This window comes from Anthonomus grandis, chromosome 4 (assembly GCF_022605725.1).
Source record: "Anthonomus grandis grandis chromosome 4, icAntGran1.3, whole genome shotgun sequence".
In the NCBI taxonomy this organism is placed as follows: domain Eukaryota; kingdom Metazoa; phylum Arthropoda; class Insecta; order Coleoptera; family Curculionidae; genus Anthonomus; species Anthonomus grandis.
Window position 1 is genome coordinate 614124 of NC_065549.1, and position 22583 is coordinate 636706.

Here is a 22583-nt window from a genome sequence, read left to right on the forward strand (position 1 = left end):
CAAACTAAGAATTTAATATAATTGGAAATACTGCGGAATAAGAACATTATTGAATACTTATATACCAATAGATAATTAATTCTCTTACCGGCTACACAGCTATAGACCCCGCTATCTCTCAAACTCAAATTCTGCACCCTCAGCGCCCCTTTCTTCGAACTCTTGTACTTTTTGCTGTGCGGTAACGCAGTCCCGTCCTTCTTCCACTGGATCTTCGATTTGTCGAATCGCTTCACTGGACACTTGATCTTCACGGTGGTACCGGTCAATAAAGTGGCCGCCCCGCCCACTTTCACGGTGATTTTATTCTTTTTAGGGTCGTGCTGTATGAATGTGCTATTGGTGACGCTTATTTGGGGCTTGTCGCTCTCAATAACGCAACTTTTAGTGTTGCACGGTTTCGTTTCGAGAGGTTTAGGGCTGGGACACATCGTTGACGGACGATCTACCGTATGGTTCTGGGCCATCACTTGTTTACATTCCACTTTTCGGGATTTCTCGCCTCCGCCGCAGGGTTTTGTACATTTGGACCATTCTGACACCCTCCACCTAAGGAAACAAGAGGAATTTCCAATTATGGATGTTGCCGTAAATAGGTTTAATTCAGATGTGTATATCTGGCAAAAATGTGGGCTCAGATAATACATTAAAATTCTAGATAAACTGCAGACAAACCAAGATAGATAAGAGCATCGTTAAGTGCAAGCCAAATATTTAACATAATTAGACCATTAAATTTAACGCATTTTTTTTACAATAAAAAAAAAATAATAATAATAATGTTTCTTTATTTAGCATCATGCTACAAAAAATTACAAAAAAGAAAATTTTTAGAATATAACTAAAAATAAAAAGGAAAATTTAAATGGCATAGAGTAAACTAACAAATAGGTATTATAGGTATAAGTATAAATTATATCAACAAATGACAACAGATAATTTAAAAAATATATATATAAAACTTAAAACTATCATAAATTTGAAACAATAAAATTTAAGACCTTAACTAAGATAAAAAAAAAAAAAAAAAAAAAAAAAAAAAAAAAAAATATGTAAATATAAAAAATTTAAAACCTTAAACTATATTAAAAGAGTAAAGATAAAATAATAAAACACAAAGCAATACAACCAAAATAAAACATTTATACCTTATACCCTTACAATATAATATAATTGAATTTCTTGGGATGGAATATATATATCTTTTTAATGTTTTTCTAAATGTGACTAGGCTTTCACTGTTCTTTAAATGTATTGGCAATTCGTTAAAATATTTGAGGCCTTTATGGAGAATGGTATTTGTCATTCTGTCTGAAGTATGTCTCCCCATTAGTACAAAATCCCCTCGCTGTCTGGTAGCATAGTTATGCAAATCACTAAATATTGTGATTTTTTCGCAAATATATTCTGGTAGCAATTTATTTTTTAATTTAAAAACAAACATACATGTATTAAACAATATTTTTTGTTTTACTGCCAAAATATTTAGGACATTTAGCATATTATCCACCGGTGTATATCTATTACATTTTAGTATGACCCTCATGGCTCTGTTTTGTATGATTTAAAGTCTATTGATCCTGTAATCCGGAACACCAAACAGGAGTGCAGAACAAAAATCTAAATGCGGCACAATAATACTATTATAGATTAATAATTTTGTTTGTATAGATAGGTTTTTGCCAATTCTCGATAAAAAAATAATTTTTTTTGACATTTTGCGTGTTATGCTGTCTATATGCGAATAAAAAATCAAATGTGGATCCAAAATAACACCCAGATGTTTAATTTCTCTTTGGTAGGAAATTGTTTCATTATTAATTTTGATATTTATTGTATTTAAATTAACTTCATTTAATCTAATTTTATTTCCAAATAAACAAAATTTTGTTTTAGCCGCATTAATGCTCAAGTTATTATCACACAACCATCTATATATATTATTTAAATCAAAATTTAGATCGTCTTGCATTTTATTTACATCTTTGCCCACAACATACAGCATAGTGTCATCCGCAAATAATACTGAATTACTTCTACTCATTACTTTAACAATATCATTTATATACATAAGGAACAAAATTGGGCCCAACACAGTGCCTTGAGGAACACCATGAACAATTTCTTTTGCAAGAGACAAATTATTTTTAAACTTGACCACTTGCTTTCTGTTATGTAAATACGACTTAAACCAATTTAGAACCGTACCTCTTATACCCATTTTTTCCATTTTAAGAAATAAAATATTTCGATTTACTGTCTCAAAGGCTCTTCTAAAATCCAAGAAAATTGCTAAAACAAAATTTTCCTTATCTATTTCTCTATTAAAATTATCACAGATGTTAACTATCACAGATTCGCAAGAATGTTGAGGTCGAAACCCTGACTGATTTTTTGTTAAAATTTTATTATTATCGCAGTAAGTTTGTAGTTGGGTTTTTACAGTTAGCTCTAGAAGTTTTTCGTAAACTGGTACAGTATTTATAGGCCTAAATTCACTTGCCTGCTTTGTGTTTGAAACCTTAGGAACCGGTAAGATAGTAGAGACCTTCCAATTTTCTGGGAATTCACCATTTTGAAGCGATGTATTAATTATGTCTAACACACGGTTGCCTACAATATTAAATACATCTACAAGAACCTTTTTTGAGATACCACTTTCCCCTCCTTTAACATTTTTCATATTTTTTAATAGACACCTAGTTTCACTCATAGTGGTATTTTCAAATTTATCCCATATAGTATACGTTGATATATTATCAACTGTATTTTCTAAAACTGAAAATTTGGGTAAAATATCTACAATTGGATCTACGCTATTAATAAAGTATTTATTAAATTTATCTGCTATGTCCAACTCCTCAGTAAATGTCTGGCCCTCAAATACAACCTCATTTGGTAATACGGAATTTTTACCCGGTAGAAGGCTTTTAAGATTTTTCCAAAGCTCTACAGAATTATTTTTATTTTCATCTATAGCTTCGCGAAAATATTTATCTTTTTCTATTTTTATTTTATTCACTATTTGATTTCTTATCCTTCTATAACTATCCCATAAATATGTAAAAAGGTGATTTCTTTTTTTAAAAATAGTAGAAAATGGTGTCAATTTCCAGTCATTTTCCATTTTTTCAGGTATTTAAAATCGTTTTTCAATTATTCCAGGCAGTCGTTATCAAGTTTCCTTAAGTGCTTGAAGTTTTTTAGCCACTTTGTATTTTCTTAGATTAACGAACTACACACAGTAGTTTTTCTTCCTCATTTTCCACATACCTGAACTGATTTATCCTGCATTAAGGAACTTAGTCCTTGATCAATAATTTCAATTGGTTATCTTATGAAGTATCCAAACAGTCTTATAAAAAAATTAATAAATAGAAAAAACACTAATTAACCCTTAACTGGTGACCATGTAGTAAATAGTAGCGACCGTTTACGCCTGTTTGTTCTATCTTTTAAAAAATTCATTTATATTTATTTCTATTTTTAAAAGTATATTTTTCGAAATTAAAAATTAATCAAGTAACTGCAGCCTTTTTCTATTAATTCTAAGTAATTTTTGTATTAATTTCAGAGATCCGATACTATTTTGTGACTTTTTTTCAGGAAGTCATTTTACATACATATTTCTAAAGTTAGAGTTTTTAGGCTTTTTCAAACAACTGAAGTTAATATTTTTTTGGACTATCGAAGCCACTTGCTTTTTTTTCAAAAAAAAACGCTATTTTTAGGATTATATGAAGAAAACTCTCCAAAAAAATCACTTCTAAGGGTCACGGATTTTATAAGGAAAACTTCTGTTGAAAAGTTTTTTTAAAGTTTTAATTTTTTCCTTGTTTAATGGTCAATATAATCTTTAACGCACTTTTATGTATGACAGTTTCCTTAACCATTTTCTTACGAGTGATTTTTTTTTGACAAAATTCAATAGCTCATTACTTAAAAAAAATTGAAATTAAATTTTGAAAATCTGTATATGCATTCTTCAAATTTTCCCTATAATTTTATATAGTTGAAGAAATTAGTATTGGAAGTTAAAAAATTAAATTGCAAAAATAAATATTCTTATGTGAGAAAATATTCTTATTTCTAAAACAAATTAATTTAGAGATTTGTAAATTGAAACCCAATTTCTCATAATAAATTCATTAGACACCTGTTTCAGCATTTTACCTAACATTTTATATGACTGAAGAATTGAGCATTGGAACTTTTTTGGTAAGAAAATGTGCATATCTCTGAAACAAACCAAGTTAGAGTTTTGAAAATTAATATACAAGTTCTCCTAATAATTTGATTAGATACGTGTTTCGGCATTTTTTTCAGAGTTAAATAAAAATCCATAAAATTAGGCTTAAAATTGAAAAAATTAATAAAATAATAATTAGAGCGTATTTTAGCATTTTTTCTTCACGTAAACAAAAACTCAAAAAGTTATACTTTGCTGACAGTCGAATTAGTTGTCTCATTCTTTTGCATACTATTTTTAATTTAAAAAAAAAGAAAAAAGTCAATGTTTTACAAAATTTGGCCTATATACACTCCAGAATTTACTCATGACGTAAATAACGAATTTACGTCAATGAGTAAATTAATTCGTTAGATCTGCTATTACAAAAACTCACAGATTATATATTATTAAAAGGCTTTTAAAGAAAATAGACTACTCAGACCAAAAGTATGAATAAAAGTCGAAAAGAAGAATGTAAGAAAGGTAAAGAAATGTAAAAAAAAGTAAGAAAAACAATATGAGGAAAGCAAGGAGCAGAAAAACAAACATGATTAAGTCTTGATTTTTGACTACATAAAACAAAAATTAACAAAAGGGAGAAACGGAATAAGAAGCTTGTGAAGAAAAGAAACTAACTTTACTCGAGTTGTTAAGTGAACATATTAGTAATAAATTATTACTTTCATTGATAGGAAACCAATAAGTAAATAAAAAATAAATGCATAACATCTTAAACAAAATATACTATTAAAACAAAGGTTTGATTCAAAGAACACAACAAGAAAGAAACATGCGGCAATTGATTTTTTGTAACCACTTCTAAGCTCTATAAAGTATTTTTGTATTTTAGATTTCTACTAGAAAATAAGACTTTTAATCTAATATATAAATACAAATAGAAAAAAATATTTTTCCTCATGTTAAGTAAATTCTATTCGTCGTAGTCTATTTTTTTTCTTTTAATCAGACAGTTGCAGTAATTATTTTCATAATGTCTCTATCTCATTCAGAACTCTCCCGCTAGCGCATTAAGTCGGTAACGAGTTAAGTCGAATTTCCACGATTCCAAGCTCTTAATTGGTATACATATGCCTATTTGCTGCAAACGTTGTTGCCATATATCGATCAAATTCATGGAATATCTTAGTGGTATCATCACTTTTCACACCATCGCAGTTAGTTAGTAATTTATGGAATTATTACAGGAAATTGAATGTGCAAATGAGGAAATATATATTTCTGCAAAGATTATATTTAATTTGTTATATATTGAATAGGTACATAATTATAACTTTAAAACAATTGTAATAATACAGAGTAATTTAATTTACTTTATAAATACTTAAACATATTTAGTGAGTAAATAACATATGGATCAATTGAGATATTATACACGGAATACTAATAATTCTTGTACTAAAATAGTACAAGAATGTAGAAGTAAAGTAGGATGCTCTGTTACCTAATTATTATAGTGTAAACGCAATACTTAATTAGGATATAAAAGATCGTTCTTAGTGACAATAAAGGCCGGCTAATTTGATAGAAAATAATGCCCTGGTTTCCCGTCCCTTTTCCAAAGCTTTTTCGTTAATTTTAGGTCTCATTTAACGCGTTTCACGCTCGCTCGGTTCCTAAAGCTTTCTACGTTTTTAATTTTATTTCTGTAGTTATTTTAGACAATGCCTTAACGAGGGGACACTCAGATACGGCTTATCGGGGCCCGCCTGGTTAATTGTCTATGATTTTTCTTAAGTAAATTGGGGGATAAAAGGAGCGAATATCATAACTTACTTTACAGGACAGTCCAGGACGTTACAGTATTGTCTGTCGGGCGGTGGTGGCTGAGGGCACCGATTATGCGGTACCACCACCGAATTTCCACCACCTTGGGTCAATTCGTGGACGCAGTTCACCTCTCTGGTTTGGATTCCTAATCCGCAACTGAGGGAACACGGGGAGAAATCACCATATTGCCATCTCGGGGGACAAGCGTGCTCGTTACAAGACCTAGACGAAGTTTGAAAATTCCTTCTAAGTCAATTTGAAAGTTAAATTTACACAATAAATCGTTGTGACGTTAAAAGTTAGTTGGAGAATAACGTAACCATATAGCTCGCGTTTTAGTGATCAGGGAGTGAGTTATTTATGTTTGTTTTTTTGACTTGATCCATTTTAAATACTACCCTTACTATGTACTAAATAAATTTGAGAAGATGTAACATTAGGTAAACTGTATACAATATACAAGGTATTTTAATTAAAAGGCCTAAAGCTATAATTTTTCTTTAATTTTTTAAGTATTTTAACATTTAAATATCTTCTTACCTTATGATTACTTCAGGTTTGTATTCTATGGGGCACATGTAAGGAGACGTAATTTTCTGATTGTCGTCTCGAACGCAATTGACGATAAGTTCTTGCACTCCACCCAAACAGGAGGCACTGCAATGAGTGAATCCTTGCTCTTTCCAGGAGTAAGATTTGGCACCTCCTTCCCTGCTAGCACTCCCACTTATCTAATACATAAAAAATTATTTATCTTTATAAACAATTCTTGAAGCTACTAATTTAAATTGAGAGATTTGGATCTTTTGTCTTTATTTATTTGTACATGTGCATAGTATTATTATTTACAATATTATAGATAAATGATAGTCTGTAAGACGTATAAATAAATATAAAAATTGTTTTTTATATAATAAATATCTTAAGCAATACACGATAGTTAAATAAACGTTTATTTTTGGTTTACACTTATACTGTTCTTAAAAGACATTTTTTTGAGGAAATTATATTCTGCAAAAAAAATTATTTTTTATTTAACTTACCCTTACCCTCCCACCCACCCCACACAACTTACTAGTAAGAAATTATATTCAAAAATCATTGTTTTCCAAAATAATACGCTTCAATAACAGCTGGTTTCATCATTAATATCTAATTTAATAACATATTTTATTTATATTAAATTTGATTGAACAGTGCTATTAGATTGGATACTATGAACAAAAAACAGTGATTTTTTAAAATAATTTTTTTAATGGGCAAATGTTTGGGGTGGGTGGGGGGCTTAAGGGTCGTGTTGATGAAAAACAATATTTTTGCAGAAAAAGATTAATAAAACTAGTACATTTAATTATTGTGCGATTATTTCTAGGGCTTTTTTTGTACAATTTCTTGTATTTAATTGATAATTAAATAGTTTTTTCCAGGCAACCTTACCCCTTGTACTACATCTTCCACACAGTTTTGACAGGAATATTTTTGAACTTTCAAATAATGCCTTAGATTATTAAAACTTGTGTATATGGTTATTGTACAAATATTTCTATAATATTTTGTGCAATTCCTTGCTCAGTCAACTCCTGGAAAAACTATTTATTTGGTTTATATTTTTTTGGATAGAATGCGTCTGTATTTCATGGCTCTGGATAACACTTAAATCAGACTCTAACTTAATGAATTCAATAATTTCTTCCAGGCAGTTGAAACCCAACTTCTCCATTTCTTTTAGGTGTATCTTTCAATACCATTTTCGCGTTACATTGCAATACATTAATAAAGCAAGTATTGTACAATGATTTCTAGATTTTTGTACAATTTTTTTGCGTTTAATTCCTGAAAAAGATTATTTTTTTTTGGATTGAATAATATTTTTAAGGCAGTTTAACCCCAAGTTCTCCATTTCTTTTAGGTACATCTTCAATACCGTTTTTGTATTATAGCCATTATTATTTGTATATGGCTCAAATTAATAGAGCTAGTATTGTACAATTGCTTCTAGATTTTCGGACAATTTTTTTGCCCTTCATTTTTGAAAAAAAATTTTTTTTTTGAATTGAATAATTTCTTCCAGGCAGTTGAAACACAGATTTTCGATTTCTTCTAAGTATGTTTGTCATTAGTAATTTTACATTTCTCAATTTTTGCCTTAGAATATTAAAGTTAGTAAATATCGTTATTGTACAATTCTATTTAGGGTTTTTTTGTACAATTTTTTGTATTTTATTGATAATTAAATAGTTTTTTTCCAGGCAACCTTACCCCTTGTACTACTTCTTCTAGACAGTTTTGACAGAAATATTTTTGCATTTCCAAATTGTTGTCTTAGATTATTAAAACTTGTGTATATCGTTATTGTACAAATGTTGCTAGAATTATTTGTATAATTCTATACTGTCAATTCCTGGGAAAACTATTGATTTTGTTTATATTTTTTAGGATAGAATGCGTCTGTATTTTATGGCTCTGGATAACAACAAAATCTCAAAAACTCTAACTTAATGAATTCAATAATTTCTTCCAGGCAGTTGATACCCAAGTTCTCCATTTCTTTTAGGTATATCTTTCAATACCGTTTTTGCATTATATAACATTGACTTAAATTAATAGAGCTAGTATTGTACAATTACCTCTAGATTTTCATACAATTTTTTTGCTTTTAATTCCTGGAAAAAGATTGTTTTTTTTTTGGATTGAATTATTTCTTCCAGGCAGTTGAAACCCAAGTTCTCTGTTTCTTTTAAGTACATCTGACAATAGCATCTTTGTATTATATAACATTGAATTATTTCTAGATTTTTTTGTGTAAAATCAGATTCAACACAAATTTCGTCATTTGTCGATGTTTGTCACTAGTAATTTTGCATTCCCCAATTTTTGCCTTAGATTTCTAAAACTAGTAAATATCGTTTTCGTACATTTTTTCCTTCAATTCCTGGAAAAACAATTGTTTTTTAGATTCAAATGTGTTTGCATTCAATGATTCTGGATAATACCAAAATTAGATTTCGGGTTATCAAAGTCAATAATTTATTTCAGGTAACTAAAACTCAATTTTTTAAATAGTATTTTTGCATTCTCACATGTTGCCTTAGAAAAATAAAACCAGTACATATAGTGATTGTACAATTATTTCTAGGGGTTTTTTGTACAAATCTTTGTTTTTAATTCCTAAATAAATAGTTTTTTTTCCAGGGCAACATAATTTATTGTACGGCCTCTTCCAGACAGTTCTGACAGGAATATTTTTGTATTCCAAAATAATGCCTTGGAATATATAAATTACATTCAGGGTTATCGCATAAAATCCTGTACAAGTTTTGACCGTCAATTACTGGAAGAAAGAAATTTTTTATTATTTTCTTTCAAGTGTTTCTAATAGCCTTGGATTAGTTTTACTTTTCTACTTCTTCCAATCAGTTCTTTTTTACATTTATAAAGCGTTATTGTACAATTTTCAGGAATGCTTGTACAATTTATCGACCTCCACTCACAAGTGCTCAAAAATCTCGACAAATCTACTGAAAATTTTATGACTTGCCTACAACGTCATATTTAACTTTGTATAAAAACAAAAAATATTAAAGATAAAAAGTAAGAAAAATTCTTGGATATACATGAACTTTACCAAAAAATTTAAAACATCAGTAACAAGTACAATGACTTAGTTGAACAGCCGTTTATTATATGTATATTTCAAATCAGAAATAGTTTGATAGGACCTTAAATAGATCTGACATATTTTGGAAAAATATAAAACGCATTATAAATAAAAATCAAACTAAGGAACTTCAAAGGGTATAAAGAGTATTGATATAAATGGCAAAAATTATAATTTTTCTCTATTAAAAATACAGAAACAAACTAGATTAAAAATAGAGCAAACTATAGAGACACAAAATTGATACTACCAAACCATGACTAGTGAATGTTTGAGTTGGGATGCTTTAATTTCACCTCTATGTTTAAAAAATCTAAATGAAGTGCAACCTTCACTACAAAACATTAAAACTTATCGTACCTGTACATTGGAGGGATCGTCTCCAATATCATCAATCTTTTCCATTTCAACGGGTTCCGTACAAGGTTCCCTATAACACTTCTCGACCTCTACAGGTTTTATTCCAGAACACTGCTTATCCGGCAGCTTAGCAACTGTTCTGGAAAACTCCAGGAATATTTTACAATGAACTTCCCGCCTGCGAATACCCTCCCCGCAGGTTACGCTGCACGGATTCCACTCCTCCGCGATAAATCTACAAATAAACAAATCAGTTTGGGTGCTTCAATTAAAAAAAGAAAAATTAATAAAAATAACGCAATTGCATAACATAACATTGTGTAGATAAGGGGGCGAAAGATACAATATGTTTATTTAAGAACTCTTTGCCCACGTTAATGTATAAAATGTTTATTAAAGATATTGTATCTAATTTAAACCTACTTTTGTACGCCACTGGTGGTGCTGCAAAAAAACAAAACGAAAATTTGGAATTAATTTTTTTAACAATAATAATTTAATTATATAAAAAAAAAACAAAAAATGAGGTGCAGGGTCAAATCCAGCATTATAGTATTATTATAAAGCAACTGGTTGGTGTGGATGCCTCGGAAACTGGGTGCTCTCTCGGAATTAAAAAAAGAGAAAACGAAAATTTCCGCTGTAAATAACGTTGAAAGGTCCAATTACGCTTTAGTCAAAAATTCTTTGTTGAAATAGCAAAGATAGAGAGAGAGCAAAATTTCAAAAGTGCTAAATCGTATTTTTTCGGCTCAATCAATAATATAAGGGGTCAATCCCATTAGACTTAATTCGTCCGAATGGGACGAAATAAGCAGAAATTTTCGCTTTGGTTTAAACGAGTTTTTTTTTTGTTGTTGTTACCAGTGGTGGAAAACTGTGTAGAGTTCGGATTTTTAGGTAATGGGTCTATTGTAAACAATAGAAACAGTTAGATACTAGATTATATAGATACTTAAGATGTAAATGTGAAAAAATTAATGTTAAGCATTAAAGAAAGTTTTTTTTTTATATAATATACAAGGTGTCCAAAATTATAGTGTATTCAGAAATAAATGTGTTTACAATAGGCGTTATAGTCTAAGATCCCACCATATTACGACCTTCACCCATAATGTTACGGGATGAAACATATGTTTTCATAAAATGTAGTATATTTTAAAATATATTCCGCACAGGTTGCCTGAGAAATCTTGTGCAAAATATTAATTATTAATGATTATAAATTAATTTTTTTTTCAACATTGCACTCATTCTGTTACGCATTAAATTGCGTACTAATCGAAAGTACGTAACTTGTGAAATATGCATCCACTTTCGAAAGGTTTTTCGAACCTTCCAGGAATTGTTGAACACTTATCAATGAAGCTCAGCTTTTGTTGACTTCCAGCCGCCTTGACCTGCAGTAAAAAATCATCAACTTCTTCAGACGCTGCTTTACCCGTAGAAATGTTAAATAAATGATTTTTATCTAGATTCATTGTATTTCTAATAGTTTCAATAATACTGTCCAGGTCTGTTTTATCTTTCTTGATTATTTATTTATATTTACTATATTCTCTGCAGCAAATTGATCGAATTCATTTTTATATTTATTGCTCAATACAGTCACTTTTTTGTAACACGTGGCGTGATAACCAACAAAATCTAGGGACGCGTTGGTTATCTCAACGTCATTGTATTTAAAAATTTTTATTTTACGAAAAGCTAATTTCAACGAACAGTTTTTTAAAGTTTCTTCGTTAAAATGTAGTACATTGTCACATGAGCCACACAAAAAACACTTTTTAACCATTTTTTAGCACGTTTTTTTCTTCAAAATGAGGTTAATTCACTATGATGATGCTCCTACTACTAGTATGTACTACTATCGCTCTCTTTCTGTAACTTATACACAGAGCATGCGCACTCGATAAACTAGTAGAATACAGCTGTAATGCTGTGTCTTTGTCAATCGCATTGGATATTATTCTCGGACCTCTCTATCGCTCGCAATTGTTTTTCAACCCTTATAAAGATACCGACCGTAAAATCTGCGAATGCAGGAATTAGTGAGCACTGAAGAGCAACAAATGCTAAAAGATGACATGATTGAAATTTCAAACAGTCAGTGATATATCTATAATGAAGATGGGAAGTACCGTTTTTGCACAGATTTTCAAAAGGTGAACTCCACTTGTCAAAAGAACCCATATACCACATTTGACAAGCTGTAACTAGCTGCTAGGAAAGCAAGACTATTACACTTTTTATCGTACCCTAGTGAAGAGTTATGACCTTTGGAATCCACTCTGCCCCTGCAACTTTGCCAAAGACTGATTGACTTGAGCATCTGGAAAATCTAAAAGAAATGTTTTGTCGACTACTAGAGGCCAATCTTCAACTAAATCCATAAAAATGTGAATTTTTAGTGATTTGGGTCACTTAGTCATATCTGAGGGTAAAAAAGTAGCAGCAGTCTTCGCCAATTTCTAGAAATGGAAAAACGCTTTGTTTTTAAAATACAGGGTGTTGTACGCCACTGCGTTTCTAAAAAATACAAAATATTTCTCCTTTAGTTAAGTGCAAATTTGATTCCTTGCCTTTTTTTCGTACTATGTAAGGTTTTCGAGGAAAAACATAAAAACCTTTGCAGGTTAATTGAAAATAAAGGGTTTTATTGCAAAAGGTCCTCACTTCTCAAAGAAAAATATTTCTGCAGATAAGATGCACAGTATTTACTATGATCTTGAGAAGAAATCATAATTCACTGTCAAACACGACCGATTCATTAATGAATTCCAGCCATTAGTGCACCAAATTTCAAACTAATGAATGATTATTAGCATAATTGTACTAAAGCTGACTGAACTATAAACTAGAATTCCTGGAGAACTTGAAAGCCCGAATTCTTTGTAAGAAAATAAAAATTTAAGGTTATCTACAAAAATGTTATGTTATCAAAAACATGAATCATCTTACATATGATAGATCACTGAATGTTCCCAAAGATCAAAGTGTGTTAAGTAAATGCCAATGAAATATCCTTGTTTTTCATATTACATATCTTTAAATAAACTTAAAGTACATAAATAAGTTACATAGTGATTATGTTCTGAAGCCTGTCCTAGAATTATCGGAAACCAAAGGACTTGGAAATGCTTTTGAACTTTTTAATATTCCATTGTTCATCCAATACGTAGAGGAACACGATTGTAAATTTTTTTTCTCAGGTATATGAGTGAGTTTCTGGTAAAGGAGGATGTGAGGACCTGACGAGTCATATGACCAGTGTTAGAGGAAGGTTTAGGATATTTATAAATAGAAGTAACTATTTCCAAGATAAAAAGGAAAAATAGGGTTAGGTTTTTTTAAATATGAAAAGATGCTTACAAGAATGTCTTAACCCAGTAGAACATAAATTTATAACTTTTTTTTTAATTCACAAATATTATGTTTGTTAACCCCTTGTTGCTTATACAGTGTGGTGACTTTAACTGGAATAAATTCAGTTAAAACTAATCAAATTTTATCTCGCAAATTTCCTGAGACCCGTCGGTGTTTGTTTATTTTTTTTCATATTTCAAAATAGTTTTTGTATTTTTTCACCTACAGGTCCAAATTAACCTCAACTTTTTTTTTTTCAAATGGAAAGCCACTTTTTTTAAACTCTCATTGAAAAGAGCCTTTTTTCTTGATTAAATTGCCCTATTTACTTTTGTGATTATTTGAAGGAGAAATAAGAAAAAAAAAAAATAAAAACCATTAAGTTATTAAAAGTCTCGAAATATTTTGTGTTGGTAAATTTTTGGCGTGTTTGTTTATTTTATTGGTATCGAGACATTTTCTGACATTGTTGTAGTGTCACTGTTAAAGTGAATTTTAACCAGTTGTTAAATAAATTAACTTATATTGAAAAAAAGCCTTATTTATCCGAATCCCACAATCTTAATGATGATTGGTTATGGGGACAGAAGTCGTACTCAGCTAGAGGTTGTCCACTTATTCAGGCAGAAATATCCAGATTTGCCACCTATTAATCAAGATACGGTTAGTAAAATCGAAAGCAAATTTCGAGAAGTTGGGCACGTGAGGGATGTTTCAAGACAAAGGTCTTCTAAAATCGATGAAAACACCCAATTACAGTGAAATCTCCCATTAGCGGACATTGACGGTACCAAGTTTATTGTCCGCTAATAGGAAGTGTCCGCTAATAAGAAAACCCAAATATGTAAATGTATGTACATAATTTTTATTAACTAACATGTATTGATGAAAATTACAAGTATAAACAAACATAGGTACATTGCTACCTTAAATACCAGAAAAAAAACTGAAATTTACAATCCTTAAAAATTTGTTGCAAATTTCAGATCTTATACCTTAAAAAAGTCAGATATTTTTGCCTGCTTCTTCTTTTTAATTTTTTCCTGAAAAAGGCAGGTTTCAAAATGCGATTCGATATTTTCAAGGTGTTCAAAAGCGACAAAATCATGTTTTGTAAATTTTTTTAGATCATCAACACATTTTAATGCATCGGCATAAGAATTCACAGTACTGAAGGCTTCTTCCCTTTCTTCCTCTTCTTCCTTTTCTTAACTATCACTTTCCAGCAAAATTGTATTTTGTACCTCATCAGCAATGGTTTCTAGACCTCCTTCAAATGTTTCCTCCGTATGAAGTTCTTGGTCCAATATAATAAAGTCATTATCTACTGCCTTAGAAATTTGGCCAACTTCTTGATAGTTTTTCCAGAATTCCGCTAAAGTTGCCAAAGGTAAGTCATTTTCTGGATCGTAGTCTTCTGCACAAAAATCCCCTTGAGATAATTTTTGGAAACCAGCTTTAACAAAACAATTTTGTATAGTGCGTGGGGTAACCTTATTCCAAGCGTTCTTAATAAAATATATTATTGTTAATCGTTCTTTTGACATTTTGCCCTCTGTGCACTTCTCACCTTTAAACATTAAAGTTTTATCTGGCAAAGCTCTAAAAAATAAACCGCTATCATCTGCGTTATAAATGTCCTCTGCCCTATATCCTAGCAACATTCCTGGTAGCCTCTCTAAGAACTGATTCACATCTTCTTGCTTTACATCTGCCGACTCCCCTGACATGCACTTAAAGCTTATATTATGCCTTCTTCTCCACTTATTCAGCCAACCATCAGATGCGCTGAAATTGCGATGCCCCAATTCAATTGCTACTTCTTTGGCCTTCGTTTTTATTAGGGGTCCTGAGATGGGAATTTTTTGATTTCTTGCGCGGGCAAACCACTCAAAACAAACTCGGTCTATTTGGGCAGCTTCAGCTTTCAATTTTGCTGATTTCTGATCTAAATTTTCTCCCGATTGCCATTGTCTTCGAATAATTTCTCTATTTTTTACAATCTCCTCCGCTTGACTTTTACTTATTTTAAACCTAGAATAATATGTACATTGTGATCACAAAATACAAAAATTAAAATCCTACACCCATACCTTTCTCCCAGTTTACGGACATTTAAACTGTTCTTTCCTGTTCTGCAATATTTACAACCTCCATTTTTTGCCTCAGCGTTAAAAAGTTTCTAACGGGCGCCATGTCACCTGCTTCAATTACAAGACGGTACTAAAACAATACATACGTGGATACTAAAGTGGCTTGATTTTTTTCCTGGAGTAACGTAACGGTCATTTTTGTCCGCTTTCGGAGATCCGTGTCTGTTGTTGGGAAATTTTGCGCGTTTTGGGGTTAAAATTTTTTGTCTTTCCGACAGAGTCCGTCCGACAGAGCGTCTGCTAATGAGAATTTATTTTATAGGAAATTGTTCTTTAAAATCTCGTGACAAAAAATACTGTCCATTAATAGGACATGTCCAGTATTGAGAGCTGTCCACTAAGAGGAATTTCACTGTAAATGTATTGTTAGCGATGAAAGAAAATCCGGTAACTGCAGCCAGAAGAGTAGCTCGCGAAAACTCTATTCATCATAAATCTGTGCTAAAAATTTTAAAAAGTGCAAATAAACGACCTTATAAAATGCAACCCGTTCAAGAGTTATTGGAAGATGATCCAGATCGCAGAGTTGAGTTCTCTGAATTAATGATGAACGCCATTAACAAAAATCGCATATCTTCGGAGTGGATCCTTTTTTCTGATGAGGCTACATTCACCCTAAATGGCCATGTTAATAAGCAGAACTGTCACTACTGGTTTGACGAGAACCCACACTGGGTAAGGGAAACTAATACACAATATCCCCAGAAAACTAATGTTTGGGCTGGCATAATTGACAGGCAAGTTATAGGGCCCATTATCTTCAATGATACTTTAACTGGGGAAAGATATCTCGAATTTCTTGAACATGAACCAGTCTTACGATCGATCCAGATTTGTATGATGAAAGCATCTGGATGCAACAAGATGGTGCTCCCCCACATTATGCCCGTAATGTACGCCAGTATTTAGATGACAATTTTCCAAACAGATGGATTGGTAGAAGGGGTGTAATCGAGTGGCCGGCACGTTCTCCCGATCTCACCCCACTTGATTTTTTTCTGGGGACATTTGAAAAGTCAAATTTATATGAGCAAACCAGGAAACCTAGACGAACTCAAAGAACGTATTAGGCGAGAAATCCGACAAATATCTCCAGAAGTGTTAGAAAATGTCAGAAACGAATTTTATTATCGTCTTGGGCTTTGCCAACAAGTAAATGAAGTTCATTTTGAGCATCTTATACATTAAACGCAACTTTTAACAATTTAATGGTTTTTAAGATGAGACTCATTAAGAGAAAATTTTCCTGAACGTGCAAACACTCCTCCGAGCTCATAACTTGCCATTCTTACTATAAAACATCCAGAGGATAATTTTTATGTAAAATTTAAGAAATGAATTTTAAATCAAAGGCAAATATCAATAGTAATACCAAGGAACTTGCAGTTTTCTTTATTTTACCAAGGGGATGTTTCACTTGCATCATGCCCTGGCTGCTAAACTTAGACCATATAATAAAGGTCTATTTACATTAAACACACAAACGTGTTTGAAGCACCCCAAAATATAGTGGTATCACCAATAAACAAAACCACTTTGTGAAGTCATTTATATACAGAAAAAATAATATTAGCCCTCACACTGAATCTTGAGGTACCCCCGACCCAAGCAACACACAATAGTTAAATAAGCGTTGATTTTTAGTTTACACGTACTGAAGTACGTTTTTGGTTAAACTTTAACTATAAATATCGCATAAATAATATACGTATATTCTTACAGATTTCCTTATCCCCTATAATTTTCTTAAAAAGCAATTTTCTCTCAGGCACTTATTTTCGGCAAAAAAAATTGTTTCTTATTAATCTTACCCTTACCCCCCCACCCACCCCACACAACTTTTCAGTAAGAAATTGTCTTCAAAAATCATTGTTTTCCAAATTATTGCTCATGAATAATAGCCGGTTTTGTCTTTAATATTCATTATAATAACACAATTTATTCATTTAAATTTAATATAAGTATATTAATAAATATTTAATACAAAAACGGTGCTATTAGATTGAAAATTTTAGACAAAAAACAGTGATTTTTCAAAAGAATTTGTTTACAGAAAATATATATGCAATATTTAATTTATTAACACTGTTTATTGAATTTTGATATATTTAGTATAAAAGCAGCGTTATTAGATTGGATAATATGGATGAAAAACACTAAATTTTCAGAAAAATTTCATCAAATATTTGAAGTGCAGTAATCGAGTTTAAAAACTAAATATGTCAATCCCGTGTCAATTTTTTTAAATGGCAAAATTTTCTCCCTTTTATAAAAATAATAGTATATGATATACGTATATTTTACAGTTTAATAAATAAGTTGATTTTCACAAAGTGATGATATATATCGTAATTACTTAAGATAGATTTTTTATAGTCGTTTAAATTCTGTGCATTTTGAACTTTCAATGTTGATCGAGCGATCAATAGTTTAAATAATGGAGCATCTCAAAGTGCACTAATTGTACATAATTTTATCGCTAAATTAATGCCCGCAGCAGTTCAAGAAGGGTGCGGAATTCGTTGACAACTTTTGCATGTATTATATTGGTTAAACAAATGACACTAATTAATTGTTATTACTGAATATTTTGTTAGTTTTTCACAAAGTATTTGTTAAGCGTGTACCCTATTGTACAAAATACGGGCATTTTTCCGGAGTAGAAGTATTTTTTACTTGCCATTAAAATATATTAATAGAATAAATATATATTTAACGTTAATAATCTATGATGCGCTGCTTGGGATCTATTTAGCAAAGGTCTTCTGAGTACTAACATTAAATTAAGACTGTGTCATAAAAAAAAATATTTAAATCTTTTCTTTGCAAATCCTTCAAATTAAAAAACAAAAAAAAAAACACTTTTTCAATGCCTTTAAATCCGAACTATACCAACAAATGTCTCTATTTTTCACAAATATCTGCATATATACATATTCAAACTTCCACCACTGACAACGTCCATAAACAAAAACGTATATACACAAAAATCATTACAGTGCAAAGAATTTATAGTAAATAGGTGTGAAAGAAGGAAAAAAAATCCAACAAAACAAGGAAAATTATGTAAGAAAAAAAAGAGTGTTTTTATAATGTACCTCACGTACACCCAACCACAGGCAAAGTACGCCGTGTAATCGCTGAAAAGACAACGAAGACAGATGGGACAATGTTTAGTTCGTGTTTTACTAACTAAGTAAGGAGTGGTGGTGGTGGTGGCATGGCGTCAAATGATGAACATTAATGTTCGTTTCGTCTGCTGTATAAGTACAGTAGAGGTTTTCGGGGTATAATGATGAAATACTCATTTATACAAAAGAAAAATTATAAGAAAAACAGTTAAATTCGGTATTTATCCAAGGATGTTAAAAATTTTATCAGAAGCTAAAATTGATTAGGCAAACATTGTAATTCATATCTACTAACTACAAATTAGTCATTATTAGTAATATTTAAGGCTTCATAAAAATTTAAATAGCTCGTATATATATTGAATTTAGTTTCATAGGGAAGCTAATGAGTATCTTGATCAAAAAGGTCCTTAGAGAATTTACTATATTAATACAATAATTTTGCAATGAAGCAAATTGCAAGCAATTGCAAATAAAATATATAACATTCATTTATCGTAATTGTTAATTTGCCCCATTATTACTTTCCACCAACTCGTGATTTTAAATAAACCACAATCTGTGCTTAATCAATCTTAATTTCCAAAGCACAATTCGACTCGTCTAAACACACAACACAAATACACAAAAGCGTAAGTGATCCACACACATATATAAATGATGATGCACAAATTTATAAATTCTTTTAAAAAGGGACTCACGTGCTCTCGGATGGTACCACGTGTCCTCCCACTAGTCTCTCGGGCATCGGTGGGGCCGGAAACGTTTGTTCCAGAGGAGTTTGATACAAACCTAAAAAAAGAAAATTAGGAATTTAAGTATTGATACCACAGAAGATCCCAATAAGATTTAAAAAAAAAGTAAGATAAGACAATGAGCAGAAAAAACACATATAACTTTACTTAATCTATTTATCTAGACCAATTTGTTCTATCTATAATTTTTCTATATAAATGCAGTGATATATTTGCTCTATTTTAACTACGATTCTTATACCACTATTTCGATGGTATATTTTTGTAAATTTAATTAAATTTTGGGTGTGTGAGAATTGCCCAATATTTCCTAAACATCTTATCATATAAAATATTTTTTAATTTTAATTAAACTGTCTAATAATATGAGATTCTCAATTAATAAAATTTTTAAAGAATCAGAAGCATTTACCATTTTATCTACTTTACATGTCCCTTTACCTAAGTATTAAAACTTCATATTAAAAGAAGGGTTATTTAATAGTAAACACATAGTGTTTTTTATATTATGATTGGAAATTTATTATTAAACGATGGTATATTGTAAAGTGTATTAGGATTCAGTAAAAGGTTCGTATAACTTGTTCATTATCCATTAGTGCAATTAGAGAGAGAAAATCCAAATTTTTATATATCATAAGTATATTTTAAATATTAATTGTTTTTTTGACAATTGTAACTTAATCAAGAATTTTGCTGCTAAATATTCCCTCCGATTGCATAGTGGTTGTTCCAGACTTTTGACTAATGCTTTAAATCTTTCATCGTAAACTTTCTATCATTAATTTAGGCTACCGTTTAATCAAAAATTAGTTAACAATAACAGATAGTTTAACTGTGCATTTTTTAAATTTTAGGTATTTTTATTATTATTATGTTTAAACTTAAAGTTGAAATATTTAATTATATAATTTTTGCTTAACGATTAAGTCAAAATTAGTTTACAATAGCAGGCAGTTAAACTCTGTTTTATTAAAATTTTAAAATTTTTTATGAAATCATCCATCAACTGCCTGAAATATGAAAATAATTAATTTATGTTTAACGTGTCAAAATTAATTTAATAATAAAAGGCAGTTCGACTATCGATTTTTTTAAATTTCAGGCATTTTATTTAAAATCAAGTATTAATTGCCTGGAATAATTAATTAATTAAAGTATAATTAACGAGCAGGTTAAAATTAGTTTACAGGACCATAAAGTTAAATGGTGTATTCTTCATATTTGAGGCACTTTAATTAAAATTATTTATTAACTAACTGGTATATTCAATTAATTAATTTATGATTAACGCTTAAGTTAAAATTGATTTACAGTAATAGGCAATTAGACTATTATATGGATTTTTCAAATTTCAGGCACTTTCGTTAAAACCATTTATAAGCTTCCTAATAAATAATTAAATAATTAATTAATTTATCGTTAATGATTAATTTAAAATTAGTTTACAGTAGCAGGCAGTTAGACTATGGATTTTTAAACACTTTAATTAAAACCATGCTTTAACTGTTTGGAATATCAAATTATTAATTTATTGTTGATGATTAAGTTAAAATTCGTTTACAGTACCAGGCAATTAAAATGTGGATTTTTTTAGTTAAATTTTAGGCCTTTTAATTTAAATCATGCATCAACTGTCTGAAATATTAAATTAAATAATTTACAGTTAACGGTTAAGTTAAAATTAATTTTCAGTACCAGGCACTTAAAACGTAAAGTTTTAATATTTTAGAAATTTTCGTTAAAATCAATTATTAATTGCCTGAAATATTAAGTTAATTAATTATTGATTAAAGTTTGTGTCTAAATTATTTTATAGTAACAGGCAGCAAGACTGTAAAATTTTAAAAATTTCAGGCATTTTAATTAAAACCAGGCATCAACTGCCTAAAATATTAGATTAATTAATTTATCGTTAACGTTTAAATTTAAATTAATTTACAGTACTAGGCACTTAAACATCTGGATTTTTTAAAATTTTAAGCACCTTAATTAAAATCATGCAGCAACTGCCTGGAATTTTAAATTAATTAATTTACGGTTAATGATTAAATATTAAGATAATTTACAATACCAGGCACTTAAAATATGGATTTTTAAAATTTTAAGCATTTGAATTAAATCCAGGCATCAACTGCCTGAAATATTAGATTAATTAATTTATGACAAACGAATAAGTTGAAATTAATTTACAGTATCAGAGAGTTAAACTGTGCTTTTTTTAAATTTTAGGAACTTTAATTAATATTATGCATCAACTGCCTGGAAGATTAAATTAATTAATTTATGGTTATGATTAAGTTAAAATTAATTAACAATACAAGGCACTTAAAATGTAGATCCATTAACTGCCTGGAGATTAAGGTTTGTGTCAAAATTATTTTATAGTAACAGGCAGTAAGACTGTAAAATGTTAAAAATTTTTTTAGTAATTTTAATTAAAACCAGGCATCAACTACCTAAAATATTAGATCAATTAATTTACGGTATCAGGTACTTGAACTTCTGGATTTTTTTTAAATTTTAAGCACCTTGATTAAAATCATGCATCAACTGCCTGGAATATTAAATTAATAAATTGAAGGTTAATGTTTGTATTAAAATTAGTTTGTAGTGACAGACAGTTAAACTGTAAATTTTTCAAATTTCGGGTACTTTAATTAAAACCATGCATTAACTGCCTGGAATATTGCGTTAATTAATTTTTGGTTAACGTTTAAAATTACCAGGTACTTTAACTAAATTTAAAAAAATTTTAAGCACCCTAATTAAAATCATACAGCACCTACTTGGAATATTAAATTAATTAATTTACGGTTAATGATTAAATATTAAGATAATTTACAATACCAGGCACTTAAAATATGGATTTTAAAAATTCCAGGCACTGTCGGTAAAACCATCCATAAGCTGTCTGGAATATTTAATTAATTAATTTATCGGTAATGATTAATTTAAAATTATTTTACAATAGCAGACAGTTAAACTATAAATTTTTTTTAAATCTTAGACATTTTAATTCAAATCTTGCATTAACTGCCTGAAATCATAAATTAATTAACTTCTGGTTAATAACTAAGTTGTAATTAGTTTACATAAGCAGGCAGTTAGACTATGGATTTTTAAAATTTTAAACACTTT

At 29.8% G+C, this 22583-nt stretch overlaps 1 protein-coding gene across 1 annotated transcript in view; it reads right to left on the reverse strand.

Moving 5' to 3' along the window:
* The window catches only part of LOC126734913 (protein madd-4), a 531919-nt gene that overhangs the window by 35113 nt on the left and 474223 nt on the right, over positions 1–22583 (reverse strand). Inside the window, exons 13-18 of the mRNA XM_050438751.1 lie at positions 19389–19479; positions 10461–10481; positions 10038–10272; positions 6560–6750; positions 6026–6241; positions 89–549 (exon numbers count right to left, since the gene is read on the reverse strand). Coding sequence (XP_050294708.1) covers positions 89–549; positions 6026–6241; positions 6560–6750; positions 10038–10272; positions 10461–10481; positions 19389–19479 — 1215 coding nt within the window. The remainder of the gene's footprint in view (positions 1–88; positions 550–6025; positions 6242–6559; positions 6751–10037; positions 10273–10460; positions 10482–19388; positions 19480–22583) is intronic.